Below are 16,144 nucleotides of genomic sequence, written 5' to 3'. Positions count from 1 at the left end.
TTAAGTTGTCTGTAAGTAAGTCTGGTGTAACTTAAGACTCTATGTACAAACTTCAAATGCATCAGCTAATGAGCAAGGTTCTTGGAAGAGGAGAAAACATTACTTCATATGTTATCCAATTCAAATCTGAGATTGTCACGGTCCTATCCCAGACACAGGTAACAGGTAGAGGGTTAATGTTGTGTTGTGATAATCCACCATAGATGGAAGATACAAACTCAGACGAACAAGCAGAAGGAAAATGTTTTATAATGGCATGGGAAACTGTGGTAGAATCTTGAGTTTCTTATAAATCCAAAGTTATTTCATGTGACTAAAGAGACATCACAAATGAACAGCTGTGAGGTTTAATACACTGAAAGCACAAAACAATTAATTGTGACAACTGAAACCTAACCGAGCTAGGGCAGCATCATAATCAAACAAAATGGATTACAATGGATTGTTGGGAATATAAACTACTGAACTAAGACAACTTACAAGTCTGCAATAAAATAATATTTGTCTTATTTTTCATTTCTCTTTGCATTTTCTGTCTCTGCATCTCTCCCCTTTTCTCTCTCTCTCCATCCCTACCACCACAACACGTGCAAAGCAGCCAACTCCAAACCCAAGTTCATTTTGAAAGGAGACTGGAAAACATACCAGAGGGAAAGAAAACACTGCACACTCTTTTCTCTCTTTTTTGTTGCTTCTGAGGAGTCACGGCTTCCAGAGGAATGGCTCGGGAGTCGCTTCAGATGTCAGGACTCAAAATAAACTGAACTTCAGTGGTAAAAATAAAGTCGCTCATAAGCCAGCAAGAAGGCACTCTCCGAAACGTTTATTTACACAGTCAGATGAAAAGGGATCTGGGTTCATTAGCACGAATTAGCAAATAAGATTTAATAGCTCGACCAGAAACATACTTAAATAAGTATAGAGAATAAAAAAGTAGAAAAGTATGAAAAGATGGTTTGGTGTAAATCTACAACAAGCCAAATGAACTCACACACAGAACTCAAACAGATTTGGCCTTGAACTTCATCACTTTTGATATCCCAGAATTTTTGGGATGACCTTTACCCTTTGTGGTCGTTTGACAGGCTGCTGTCTGAGGTCTGTTTCCCCAGACTCCATCAGTGGGCTAATAAACCCAAACCCAAAGAATCATAAACATCAAACAGCTTAATGATTCTACATTCTTAAAGGGGAGATGTTAAGCACATTTACAGGTCTATATTAAAAAAAATGTTTTACTTAACTTGTACAAACCCATATTGCAGCATCTCTGTTCAGCTTTGGTCTGAAATAGGCCTTTTAGCTCCTTTCTCTTTAGGGCCCCCTTCCTGAGGAGCCTAACAAACCATGTAACAAACTATAGTAGTAGAGTTTCAATACTTTTTCCTCATTCTTTAATTGAAATATCACATTCTCAAATACATACCATACATGTCATACGAATCCGATCTGAAATATGAAGGTGGACAACACAGAGAAAAACCTTATCTACAGCCTTAGCAACAAAGGCTACAGAACGGACGGCCATTTATGCACATGTGCAAATAATATGGCTAGAGTTTGTCGACACGGTAAAAAAAAAAACATTGCAAATGATGCCTTCAGGGCAGGTTGAAGCCTGATTTTGGAACTTGTTCATATTAAATATGGCCAAGAAATTAGGAAAACATATGTAAGAAATCACTTTTGAGCAAAAAGCATTGGCTTCAGACTGCTCTGAATTCTTGGTTTCAAACATTTTTTCTACTTTCAGCCCCAACTGATGTCAACACATGACAGATTTCTTTATACGGCCATGGTACTTTCGCATTGTTTTGGGGGTAGTCTTGACAATTAATGATTCAAGTTAAGCTGGCACACCCCGAGTGTTTTTCCATCACACAACACTGCAAAGTAAAATAAGTAGTTGGAGGTGTGCTGGTCATCTACAGCTCTTCATCAAACATCATCATCACTGTTGCTGTTTCTGCTTGTACTATTCCTCCCTGCATTATTTCGAACTGATCCGCTGAACAAATACCTCTAAATATCTCAATATGTTGTTGTTTTGACTGCCTTTTAGCGCCGCTAACAGATCCCTGCTAATCAGTGTGAACATGTTTAATTTCCTGTAAATTCCTCACAATAAAAGTCTCCCATTATTTAGTCATTTATAAGCTTTTAATATTAAGCACTGAAGCAGGAAAAGTTGGGTTTGCATCAACAGTAACTTCACATGACTCTGATACTGCCGCCCTCTGAAAAGCTGGCCAATCAGAACAGAGTGGGCATATAGGGAAGAGGGTGTTAAAGAGACAAGGCGCAGCTAAGAGCCATTTAGCCTAGCTTAGCATAAGAACTGGAGGGGAACAGCTAGACTAGCTCTGTTTGAAGGTAATACATTTTGCCTACCACCTCTAAAACTCAGCACCTCAGCTGTATTTATCCTACAGCCATGAGAATGGTATCAATCATCTTATTATTTTCTGAAGAAAGCAAATAGGCTTATTTCCTAAAAGGTCAAACTGCCCTGACTTTTTCCTCCATTGTTACTGATATTGTTGAGGCTTACCTATTTGCATGAAATAATCAACCATAAGACTCCAATAAAAGTGCAATTTCTCATTTATGTTTTGTGTTTTCAAACTGGAACAATCCAGAATAAAAAACTGATGCATATGATGACTGTATACTACCTCACAAATATGGTTCTTTTATCTTTCCAGCAAAGACCAAGGTGACCATACCTCACTATTAACATCAAAAATTAAGAATACAAACTCAAATCCACAAGCATATACAGACACAAAATCGAAAACATCCCCACTCTCTCATTATTCTTCCAGCAGTTATCACCCTAAATAAACATCTCTACCCCACATAAGCAATGACAAAGAAAAGCCAAATCAAATCAAGAGACCCTTCTATTTGCTCCATATGTTAGTTGAACTCTTAAGCCCTATCAGTGTCCCCATCTTAAGAGGGAAAATCCTGACTAAACTCTGAATCCCCTCTTTGAGAAACCACAGGTTATGCCATCATACTGTAAGGCTTAGTGAGTGAGCTACTGAAAATTAGCCGACTTTGTCCCTGTCGTGCACTTTGAGGTGTCTGCCAGCAGCGACTTGGACTTAAAATAAAAGCCAATCTCTGTAAATGCCTCTAATCAAATGTCACATCAGCACATATGTTCTGGAGTTATATGCTATTTAAATGCACTGTATGTCATTAGCCGTTGAAATGAGATCAATTTGTCCCGCACAATAAGGACGTTTATGATTTAAGCTCAGGGGGAATTGGTTAACACTTTAAAGCGGCTTCTCAATGCGAATGTCATGTAGCAAATAAATGACAGAGTTTAGAGCTGAATTATGGGGAGCTGTGTTATGTTTGAGCTTTCTTCTTTATTCATTCATGAGCTTCTTCCATCAATGTCATGATACTTCTTTATCGTCTATTAGACTTCAAAGTTTGTAAACATGACTTGAAAATGGGCTATTAAATCAAATACAATGCAGACTTTCTACTTCCTTCCCATTCAGCTCAACTTAATTTTAGATTCATACATCTGGACATGCCAGTCAAACGAGTGCCACATCTGTCTAAATAACATCTAGAAACTACCATGTTGGGAACACTCCCGCTATGATTGCATCTCCTTATCGGGTCTGACTCGATACCGAGCCTGACATTTCATTTCCAAACGCCGGCTGGCTCTGTGGATGGTTCTCATCTCGCATGCAGCATGGGTCAGACACCTGCCAAGTCATCTCCTGCCAGCACAGACAGAGAGGATGTGGGGAGTGACAGCTACCGGAAGAAAAAGCAGCGGCGAGAGTCACTTTGGTATATGGGGCCCAGGATAAATTGTGGAAGTTTTACAAGGAGACACTCGTGCAGTCAGAACAGCGGATTTCATTTCTTTCCTCAAGCAAGGTCTACGGTGTGTGTGTGTGTGTGCGCGTGCATGAGGGAAAAACTCACGCACACACACAAACACACACAAACACACACACACACACACACACATAAAGTATCATCTACCATATCTCACATAGGCTCACAAGGCTAAGTGCTTCTGGCAGCCCTTATTATATTAATGGGAAGTGTTCTGTAGAGGATAATACACACATGGTAGGCCATGATGAAAGATGGCACCCAGCGAGGGATTAGGGAGGTTTGAAGGAATGACAGAGAGAGAAAGAAAGCTAGAGAGAGGGTAACACTCCCTCCTTTGTTGCATCCCCTTCTCTTTCTTTCTTTCCTCGGGCAACAAACTGTTGCTAAAGTCAGCTTGGGAAGGCAGAAATGGAGCAAGAGTGCCATGGAGAGAAGAAAAGAGGAGGCGGGGGGGCTGATAGGGCCTGCCAGACAGTATATCCTCCCAAGTAGATCCACGCTCTATCTTGCCACCACCCCCCCCCCCCCCCCCCCCACCTTCCCTCACTCACCGCACTCATCTGTTTTCCACTCTGCCTTATCAGGACCAGATGGATCCAACTGTCCTCTCTTGCATCCCCGCTTCGCAATCCCCCCCCCACCCTCCTCCTTCCCAACCACCTTTCTCCTCCCTTTCTCCCCCTGGCTTCGCTCGTTTATGACACCCCACGGATTTTGTCACTCTGTGGTTTCTGGCAAGGAGAGAGAAATACCAAGCTGAGTTTCTATTTCACCAGGCAAAGAATGAAGGCTTGACTTGAGCGAAAGCATGAGGAGAAGGCTCCCGGGAACACAAACAGGCCTTTCTCTCTCTCTCCCTACCAGAGCTCCTTTCCCTTTATTTTCCATATCTTGTTTGTTTGCCTGACTCATATTTTCAGTTTTGCCGGCTTGTGTAGGCTTGTGTTGTAAATATGATGACTGTTCAGTTCAACCATACTCTTATTTGATATGAAACTGATGCTTTCAGGTCACTTTTTTCAAACAAAATTACAGAATTTGACTTTTAAATTGATACTGATGTATTTACCAAACTTCAGTGGTAACTGAATGATTTCAGATAACGTTTCAGCTCCTAAAATCTTAATTCCCATTGACCACTTGGAGCTGAAATAGAGCTGATTATTCTTTAAATATGGGCAATTTAAATGTAAATACAGCATCTGAATTGATACCTTATTTTTGTGAGTATAAACATTTTTTTACCATTTAAGAAAATATGCCAAACTGTTGGCAGTAGTACCGGCACAGAGGCTAAGCAATGGACAGGGCCAGCAGCAAAACATATTTTAGCCACTTAAATAAAGGCCCACTTAAAAAATCAATATCAGTTTAAGTGTATGCAATATTTAGAGTATTTTCACTGCTTTACCTTAACGTCACACAGCCCCTTGCTTTGGCACTACGTTTTCTCAACCGTAGAACTTACATATTCCTACACATGCTGAGCACTGTATCACGCTGCAGCAGCACTTTCTGACCCAAACAGCTGTTCTGCTGCGTGATACAGTGTGTGTTTCACGTTCTACGATTGAGAAAATGTATAGATAACTACCTCATAGAACCGCACTTCAAAAGGTCCACACTATGCCTTTAATAAAATACAATCATAAGTTAGTATTCAAGCATTCAATGCCAACTTTTGAAACTTGGCACTTCCTGACACTTACATGTAATGCTGTTGACACATTTGTGGGTACTCAAAAACTATTTGAGTTCGATAGCTAGACTCTTAGGATGGCGTTTAAGTTTTCATTTCACTAATAAAAACAAGAAAATGAGTGACACACACTTGTAAGAATGACTACCTGAGAGAAACTTTACATTTTTAAAACATTTAAGTGACGTTTTTTCTTGTCTTTCTGTCAATTTACACATGAAGCATCTTATATACTGTAATTCTCTATTAGTAGTTTTATGTAGTTAGAAAAAAAACATGTCTCCATGTAATACTAATTAAAACAACATCTGATTAGTACAGTCAAAGCTGTAAAAATAAACTAATTTACCACAAAATTCAACTCTGAATGATCTTTACCAGTAAAAGCTGCATCTGTTTAATGAGCCACAAATCAAACAGTCACACAGTCTGAACTCTTCTGCTCAGCAAGCATTTATAGGAATTCTTTGCTAAGCTTTCTCAAAACAACACAGCTTCGTCCTCCAAGTGTAATTTCACATGGGTTCCAACTCACAAAAGGGCCTGCAAATAATGCTGCTGCACTGGTCTCCCTTTTTAACTCTCTCTACAATCACCCTCCCCTCCATCTTTCCTCTCCTCTTACTCCCCTTCTCCTACTCAACCTTTTGGGAAGTGCCAAAGGCCTAGAAATGCAAAGCAGCAAGATATTAATAAAAATATGACAGAGCTCAATGGGATATGACAGTAGCGGCGGGGGTTGTTAAAGGGCGGCGTGTGGTTTGGGGGGTTCAGCAGAGGTTTTAAGTCAAACGGGCCCTTTAATGTGGTGCAACTTTGCCCACTTGAGAGGCTGGTGTGAAGTTACAAGATTGGACCCAACTGGGACGGGGTGATGATGGGTCCAACGGCTAGGACGTCTGCAATGAAAGGAGGCACGCTCAAGTGGTACTAGAATCCGTATGGCAGCAGCTGCCCCCTTTCCTAAAGAACAAACCCGTCTCACATGCTGATGGATCACACACTTCCTTCACTATATTACAGATTAATGGGCCGCACAGTGTGGTAATGCGACTGCCACAGGTCCTTAAAAGGATTGTAAAGGGCTTCCCACATACTGATTATAATAATTTTGGATGCTGTTTATTCTCTGAGTTAGAGAATAATAATACATTTCATTTTTATAGTGTGTCTCATGATAATCAAATACATTTTCAATACATCAGTACATAATAAAACATACTTTTTAAATAACTGAATAAATAAATGACTAATAGAGGGAACTATATTACCAAATGTGTAAAGATGAGACTTCATAAAAGTAAAACTTGATAGAAAAAATGAAAATTATAGTGTATTCTCTACCATGTGCATTGATACATCTGCAATAAAATGACTCTGCCATTGGAACCATGCTCACTATGCTTTTTGTATTTTCCAACTTATTCAAAGGGACAAAAAACAAAAATTTCATTCTATCAATTACATTTTAGGAACATGTGCAAACGTCAGGACTGCAGTGTTCCTGTGAACAATAACAGAGAGCTGAAAAAAGGAGGAAAAATAAAATCAGAACAGGAAGAGGACCGAGGAATGGAAGAATGAACGCATATCTTTCTATCACATCTGTTTAGTCCACATGGGAACAACATTTGTCAAACCAGGAGCTGAGTCTGTGGAGTATTGCAGTACAGTGCAACATTACAACATTGTTGCACGTTGCCAAAAATGTTTGTGTGCGATCAACATATTGCACAACTTAAAGTCAGATACATTGAGACCCCTCCCAGAAAACACCAGCTTTTAAATGACTTAGATTACACAACACCAGCAGCTCTAGGCCACAAACCTCAACAATACTAATGCAAAATAAAAAATAATCTAATGAAAATAAACAAGATGTTTATGACAGTAATCAGTCTTATCTATTTTGTTTCAATAAACTGCAGCTAAAAAGTCTTGAAACTGAAAACAACATAGATTATCTCAAAGTAACAGAAAAAGTAACAGCAAAAGCAGATTAACACTGATTATCAGCCTACATGTTGTTAAAAAAGGGAAGCTTTTGTATTTTTACGGCCATTCACTAAAACTGCACAGCCCGACAAGAAATATAGAAGCCTGACCTCACCAAAACCCCATCTGAAACATGAAACCTTCTGTAAGCCATAGCCTTACACAATAAAGCCTCCGCTGAACCAAACCTCAACCACAAACCCCAACCTTCCAATACCAACCTAGCACTGTCATTCTTTTGTATCTGTGTCCCCCTTAATGCTCACCACATACACACACATACAGTCTTTTAGTCATCTACCTATCCACCCACCAGATGAAAGCAGCTTCTGTAGGCAAGTCTAGAAAAACACAAATGGCTGACCCGCTGCTGCTAAACAGTCTCCTGGGGCCTGCTAAGCTAACCCATGTATACGTGAATGTGTGTAATGCATGTGTATGGTAAACAACGGGTGCGTTTGATTGGAGATGCAAAGGGGAAAGCATTTGAGTGGCTTCCTGTGGCTGAGGAGGGGAGGTGGAAGGTGAACAAAAAAAGAGGAGAAAGTACAGAGAAAGAGAGGGGAAGAGGCACAGAGCCTTGTGGTTTCGGGGGGTTAAATGGCAGAACATGCTCGCACATTAAGAGCCATCTGATCCGCAGCTAACTAGGGAGCAGCGACTCTTGTTTTTTCAAAAGGCCATGCGGAGAGAAAGAGAGAGCACTTCTCTCCTCCTCTAACCACTCCTGTGTACCTTTCATCCAAATCCAGCAGCAACAGGAGGAGTAAAAGGGGATGCCAAATGACTTGAAACCTCCTCTTTCTTTCTTTGTTATCTCCCATTTTATCTTTATATCAGCACTTCATTCCAAAGTCCCTACTCTATCTTTCTTTTTTCTCTCTGTGTTTCACTGTTTTTCAGTCATTTACTTTTTTTTACTTTCTCCCCCCCTCATGAAAGAGCATGGCACAGCCCCAGGCCACACTAACTCACTGACTAACATGGGGTGGTAGGAAAATGAGGCACTTGGGAGTTTCTGTTCTCTGTCTTTCTTCTTGTCTTTCCTCCATCTGATATCACTTCATCTAAGTGAACATCTTTCCAGTAAACACTCACTTAAAACAATTGTTCTTATGTGAGTGAGTTGACTGTGTTTGCATAAGTGGTTTGTATGTGTTGGAGAATCAAAAGCAAACAATGCCTCTTTATGTTACTGATGGAAATTTCTCTTTTTTTTATTCAGTGCAAACAGATTCCAGTGAGTTCCTGTCATCTCTCAAGTATTTTCATATAAACTTTCATATAATTATTCTCTCCTTCCTCTCAAATTTAGTGCTGATTGACCCTGTTTGACACAATGAGTATTTTATCAGCTGCTTACACAAATATCCTAGTAAAACACTGACAATTCACAGATCAGCATGTTCAGAAGATGCGTTGTTAATAAAGTCAGATGTACGGTACATATTTCATTAGACAACCGCATGGAAAAACTACTGAATCCTATAACTACAAGATGCATAGCTGTAATCTATCCATGAGACCACATGGATTTCAGTAGCAGCATAAATTATGGTGTGGTGAAAGAATGGTGAGTGGAGCTGGACTTTTATGGCAAGCTTCATATAGAAATATTTGCACGCAGCGTGCGGTCTGCAGGAATATCTGTGTTAACTAATTTCCCTTATTTGAATGAAGCTTGAATGTGTGTGCATTTTCTAACATCATCTCTAAGCAGTGACATCAATACTATCACAGGTGTATTTCTGTGTTTGCAGTAATGTGTATGAGGTTGATGTCAATTATTGGGAAACAGCACTGCTGACGTTAAGACGCAGCATCAATGTGGGTGGGCCAACACACACATGTGGCAGTGTTGGATTAGGAAGTGGTAGGCCACATCATTTTACTACCAAGACGTCTCTACTGTATATGGACTCGCCTGTCTCCTGGGATATAGGAAGCCCCCCACGCCCAATCCCTGCTCTCCTGCCTTCTACCGTTTTCCCAGTGTCATTTACTATTAGCATCACACCCGTCAAGGAGTTTCTTTCCCAGCAAAACCTCACTCTTCTATTAAAACTGGTCTCCAGTGGTAGTGTTCAGCTATAATCCAATCTAGAGGGTCAAATGAATTCTAATGGAGCTGATCTTCATTTCCCTTTACCTCATTCGTTATTTTCCAGTCAAAGAATTTGTCATTATAGTGTAAACCAGAGAAAAAAAAGTCGTACAGTACTTCTGAGAAACTGACAAAAAGATTCATGTTTTGTTTTTTGTTTTTTACAACATCTAGTTCTGTGGTAGTTGCTCGTCAGTCCATCACAGGAAAGAAAATAAACAAGCTGAACACAAACCTAACATCTTCCATACTGCCATCATGGATGGATGGTTTTGAGATTTATTAGTGAGGTTTGGTTAAAATAATACACTGGACCAAGTACCTGACAGTGAAAGATGTACTCTGGTGTGGCCTTCTTAAACTTGGTGTTCCACACCAGGGCGACACCATCTGGTTCATGGGGAGCGTCTTCGTTGTTGTTATAGGAGGCAACAAGTAACTCAGGATACTACGAGAGAGGCAGGCAAAGAAGAAGAGTAGAATAATAAACGCATAATGATACACAATGAACACAAAATATAAAACTGTGACACATATAATAGGGATGCTTAACTCAAAGCAACAAGACTCAAGATCACAGGACTCACTTGAGGAGACCAGTCAAGACAGGTAATAACACGATGTTTCGACCAGTGTTCATCATAGAAGAGCCTACTGAAGGACAGACTGGAGCCGCCTGCCAGGTCTCTGGACACAAACAGCAGAGATAACAGTCAAAGATTCATTTGTGATCACAACATGAAGAGTTCTCTTCCAGTGGCAAAACAGTTTCATGTCTATTGTATAAAAAGGTACCGGCCAAGAAAAAAACACTGGCTTCGGTCTGAAGTGGTCATTTGTTATCACTGCTAAGGTGCATTCAGTTTGGACACTCAAAGGAAGTGTTAAAGTAAAATATTACTTTATACTTACAAAAGGCCTCTATAAGGGCCTTTACACACCAAGTAAACAGCCAGATATCGCCATCAGTAGTCCATGCATGAAGTTTGTCAGCAGTGTTTATCTGTGGCCATTTAGCCGATTCCACATGTTGAATTAGTGTTGGAGGAAGTTGGTCACAACTGACTGGAATAATACCCTCGTGAGTCAGTAATTTCAACCACTGAAGAACATGTTCCCTGTGGTCAAATTAGATCTGGCCACATCAGAAAGTAGTTCCAGCCAGGTGCAATTTAAGGATCAGACCTTTACGGAAGTCATCCCATGGGGATAGTTCACCATATCATCAAGCAATGAAAGAAGCATAATACAATACAGATATTGTCAAATCAGACCATCCCACCAATCTGTGCACCTGGTAAGAGAAAAAAAAATCTGAGACCAACACAACTTTGAAAAAGTTGGTAGAGGCTACACTATGAGAAAGACTGTTTGAGTCACATTTTCTGAATGCTGTACAAGTGTGGGCTGTGTGGCTTGATGGCAGGAAAGAAGCCATTATTTTTTTCCTAAGTAAAAGTCATCAAAGACCTGAGTGGTAAATGGTCCAAGGTACTGTGGTCAGAAAAAAAATACAATAAAGGTTTTGACTTCATACAAACCCACACTTTATTGTGCATACTCAACAAAGGGCATCAAATATGTACTCCAAAAATAAAGAATAGCTTTATAGGTTAGCTTCAATCTTGGAGTGGCAGTGATCCAGTTCAAGCCATGTTTAGAGTATTATGAAGAGTCTGTGCTGATACTTGGAAACTGCTATCTACCTCTAACTGATTTGCCAATACGCACACAACTGCATGTGTTATTGTAATTAAGAGTTTTCAGTTTGTTCAGTTACTCTCTGCTGACCATCTCAGACTTATTATTAAAAGCATTTCCCTTATACATCTATTATTCAATTATGTGACTAGAGAGACACCAACTAATCTGAAAAAAACTATTTTAATGTTGAGCCACAAAGCCATCACTTAGTTTATAAGATAATATTATCTATCATCCTCCTCACCTGGTTCATCCTGATCTTGCTCGCTCTTTCTCTTTCCTCTCTGTCTCTATCCTTCTCTCTCCCTCTTTGCACTGACAATCACACACAAACATATTGTATTCAAACTAGAAAATGGCTTATAATCTGATAATAAATAAAGCAAACAAATAGAGTATTTATGATGTTAACAAATGTAAAACATTGTGTAGTCCGCAGAAATAAATGTTGACAAAATAGCAGCTTTCTATCTATGTGGTTTGGACAACTTGTCCTTTCTCACCTGGTTCTTGTTCTATCTCTCTCTCTCTCTGTCTCTGTTTCTGCCTACTCCATCCTGCTCTCTCTCCTTCTCTATCCTCCTCTCTCCCTCTTTGTGCTGACAACCAGAGAGCAAGCATTAGCTGATGCTAGCTAGCAGGTTAGAGAGATCGCTAATAAAGTTAAAATCTGAAACTGACAATTAACATCATGGCTCGTTCTGAAACAAGGTAAGTGTCTGATCACTTCTTCACCTCTAAAATTAAAATTATGTTGATTCTGACCATGTAGGAGAACCTATGGTGGCTGCAAAACTTATGAAAAATGCTAAAGGCTCTCTCTAGAGCCAGTGTTTGGTTTGTCCGTTCTGGGCTACTGTAGAAGCTACTGTGGTGCAATGTGGCAGGCTCCGTGAAAGAGGACCCGCTCCCGACCTGGATATAAAAGGCTATAAAATAAAATTCTAAGGTAACAAAAACACAATGATTGTTATTTACAGGTGATTATACACTAATTAAACCATACTTATGCACATTCAAGCCCTCAGACAAGTCAGCAAAATCTAACTTCAGAGGGCTACAAATAATATAAGAAAGGTTTATCATATTTTAGGGGTGCTGAAATAAAAAGTGGGTGTGCTTGAGCCTCCATAAGAAAAAAGGGAATCGACTACTAGCACAGTTTTTGTTTGTCTGAACCCTCCTCAACTCAGTAAGGGCAAAGCTACCACATCTTAGTTTGTAGATCTGGGTCCATGAATGATAATTAAGTGTTAATCACAACTAATTCACCAATATTTGAGAATGATAATCCACTTTCTGTGTAATACTATGTGAACATGAACAGTAATGAGAGTGAGTAGTAAAAATGTTGCTACATTTTTGGAAGAAAAAAAAAACATGTCTGTGGAAAAAAGAGGAGGACTTGAAGTACTGGGCCATTGCCTGTTTTAGACATAATGTATATTTGACCACAGGCTTGATGCTTCTCTGTGGCTGCAGTGGTCAAAGTTGAAGTGAGTCTGTAAAAGCGGCATTCCTCCATAATAGCAGAGCAGTATACTAAAACAGCTTTGCACTTATGACTCTTATAACTTCAACCAACACTTTGATAACCTCCATTTGGAAGCAACCCTTTAGATGACAAGACAATGCTCCCTAAGACATGACTTGGTTGTCACTTCACAGGAGTTTTTAACCCCCTGAGACTGTGACATCAGCAGTAAAGACATGTATTTTGAAGAACAAAGGAGCTCCAAGGCCCCTGGAGTGTCACAGTGGGCATGAGTCAGTCTTGGCACATTTCTTACTTTGAGGCATGCAAAGTAAACACTCGCATGTGCTCTCACATCCAGACACAGACTCTTTCCTTCCTCCTCCTATCACCCTCTCGTCTCTTCCCTGCTCACCCCTCTTTGTCCTCCAGGTCTCGCCCGCCGTAGTCGAAGAAGATGTCACCGTCTTCAGCCAGAGCTCTCTCCATCACTCGGATGCTGCAGTCAAAGAAACTCTGAAACTCAGAAGAGTGAAGAATCTGCTGTCTCTCCTCTTCTGTCAGCTCTCGCAGCACCGGGAATGAGCCTGTTGGAAGGAACATAAACATAGAGAGACAATGTACCAACAGGACATTTGGATTTATGGCAACATCTTACGGTTACTTTGATTATTGATTACTCTCTATTTTGGTCTATAACTTGTTAAAACACAGTGGAAAAGCCCATGGTGACATATTAAAATGTTTAGTTTATTTTCAAAACCCAAAGATGTAGTATTATATTAAATCCAGTGTCACATAAGACAAAAAAAAGCAGCAAATCCGACAATGGAGAAGCTGAAACTAACTAACTTAATTGATTAATAAAATATTTGATTGACTGCTTCTGCTTTTGTTTTTTTTTGTGCAACTTAAAAAAAAAATGGGTACAACATTTTCACTGTTTATTCCAGATATTACAAGTTTGCTTCTCAATATATAGATTAAATAACATATTCTTTTTCCCCTTTCTCTTTCTCAATCTTTGATTTCAACATTTGCACACATTTGTCATATCATTATTCAGTCTGTCACCTGTCTGTCCCTGAGTGGCATCCATCCATCCCATACATCCACCCTGTCAAGCCTTTTCACTTACCTGCACCCCCACCACTCCATTCCCAATACATCTGGTTGTTTTTTGTGCTTTATTTCTACAAAAACTATTCTGTAAATTCCGTTAATTTTAGGGACTTTTACTTTAAATTTGAAATATGTATTATATTTCATGTTTATTTTCATGTTATATTTCATGTTTTTGCCAAGCATCTCTAGCCTGAAATAGACTACATTAACCACTGTCACAGCCATAATGTTAGCTACAGATCCTACATAAAAATACCAGTTGACATTATGACATCCTACTCTATAAAAACAGATATATTATTTGTATGTAATGAACAAACACACATGTGGTACTGTTATGTCTACAACTATAAAAGCCGTGAGAGTACATCATGTGCTTCTGATGTCATATTAACATTCACTTCATCTCTATCAAAACCAGAATCGCATCCAGGACATAATAAACTACAAACAGTTCCTAATGCATGTTTTCTAATAAAACACTACAGTAAGAACTTCATAAACAAGAGAAAAACAAAGCCCTCTGAGCGAACCAGCCTCCCTTTGAACGTAATGGCTGCACAGCAAGGCGTCCAGTTTTTGAAGTCACTGTCCCCAAGCACACATGGGATTTTACACACACACACACACACACGAACATGTAGAGACACACATATATCGACCTTTACCCTGGCTCTTGACTTTGATCCCCCTCCATCCCTTTGTATTTCTTACCAGTTGTCAGAAAAGACCCAGTGAATTGAGTGGCAGAGATCAAAGGCCAGACCTTCTAATAGGCCAGGATGGAGAGGAGACGGATGACTGTGTGTTTATGACTGCGTGTGTCTATGTGTGTGTCTGAGTCACACACAGAACAGTCATAGTTGTGTGTGTGTGTAAATATGAATATATCTATCTCTCATATGTCTCCTGTGTTGTGTTTTAACCCGCACAGTGCTTCTGCCTTTTCTCTTCTATTTACTACATGAACCCTCACACACACACACACACACACACACACACACACACACACACACACACACACACACACACACACACACACACACACACACACACACACACACTCCATTCCTCTCCACTTTGAAGTGTGGTCGGGGGGTCAAGTGACAGGTTTTTAATCAGCGCTGACCCCCACATGCCATGGAGCTGATATGCTGGACCCGCCTTAACCTTAACCGTAACCTACCCCCACCCTTCCATCTGATACACCCACTGGCTGGCAGAGGGTGTCACACATGAGTGACCGTGTTTCGTGACAGCTCGACCAGCAACATGTCAGAAGTCACGGGAAGAAGAGGACTGAAGGACGAAGACGACAACAGAGGAAACCAGAAGTGAGAGGTAACAAACGTAGAACGGTTACGTGTCATGTATTAATTAATTTATAAGTTATAATGTAATAATTAATTAATCAATACCTGACCGTAACCGTTTCTACGTTTGTACCTTCTTTGGTTTCCTTGTTGTCGTCTTCGTCCTGTTGCTCTGATTCAGGGCCTGGCTTTGCCTCCATCATCTCCTCATCTTCTTCCTCCTCCTCTACTGAGAGAGAGTAAAAAAAAAAAAAAGAAAGAAATGAGAAGAGAGCACTCATGTTAATCAACAGCTGTTCCAATTTTCCCTCCTGCTGTGTACCTCCTTCCCCCCCTTCTTGCCAAAATAATCATTCCCAGACATGCGCTGGTACACCTGACTAACTAACATTTGGTCCAAATGGGTTTCATTTACAAACACACGCACTTGCATTTTCTCTTTAGAAAACACAAACATAGAAAGCATGAAAAAATCTGCAGAAAGGACACGAGTGCTGTATATGTATATTAAGTACAGAGTACATATGTGTAAGGGAAAAAAATTATAACAGGAAACATTTCCGTGTTGTGGCTAGAGCATGTGTTCACATGGCCCACATGTGTGGATATATTACTCACTGTGCATGTAAGTAACAGGCACACACAGAAACACACAGACAGCAGGAAATGTCAGAGTTGTGTGCACTCTCCTCTCTCTCTCTCTCAACTTTGACCCCAAGCTAAAAGATCCAATGGTCTGTGTGTGTGTAAAAGGGGATTTCCTTTGGATCCCCTCCAATCAGGCTCTGCAATTACGCCCGACTCTCCAGAATTTATTGTTAAGTGTGTGCGGCGTGTGTGTTTGGATGGAG

General features: G+C 40.1%; 1 protein-coding gene across 8 annotated transcripts in view; it reads right to left on the bottom strand.

Annotated features, from left to right (window-relative positions):
• Nucleotides 1–16,144, bottom strand: part of LOC133995838 (cytoplasmic dynein 1 intermediate chain 1) — a 51,365-nt gene that overhangs the window by 14,809 nt on the left and 20,412 nt on the right. For 4 of the 8 annotated variants that reach the window (XM_062435318.1, XM_062435319.1, XM_062435320.1 and 1 more), the window contains 4 exons: nt 15,427–15,519; nt 13,271–13,442; nt 10,265–10,364; nt 10,000–10,125 (listed from right to left, as the gene is read on the bottom strand). In XM_062435318.1, coding sequence (XP_062291302.1) covers nt 10,000–10,125; nt 10,265–10,364; nt 13,271–13,442; nt 15,427–15,519 — 491 coding nt within the window. The remainder of the gene's footprint in view (nt 1–9,999; nt 10,126–10,264; nt 10,365–13,270; nt 13,443–15,426; nt 15,520–16,144) is intronic. The other 4 variants (XM_062435322.1, XM_062435321.1, XM_062435323.1 and 1 more) reach the window with 1 other exon arrangement.

Source organism: Scomber scombrus, chromosome 16 (genome assembly GCF_963691925.1).
Source record: "Scomber scombrus chromosome 16, fScoSco1.1, whole genome shotgun sequence".
Classification (NCBI taxonomy): domain Eukaryota; kingdom Metazoa; phylum Chordata; class Actinopteri; order Scombriformes; family Scombridae; genus Scomber; species Scomber scombrus.
The sequence above is the reverse complement of the archived record's forward strand: the minus strand, read 5'-3'. Positions and strand labels throughout refer to the sequence as shown.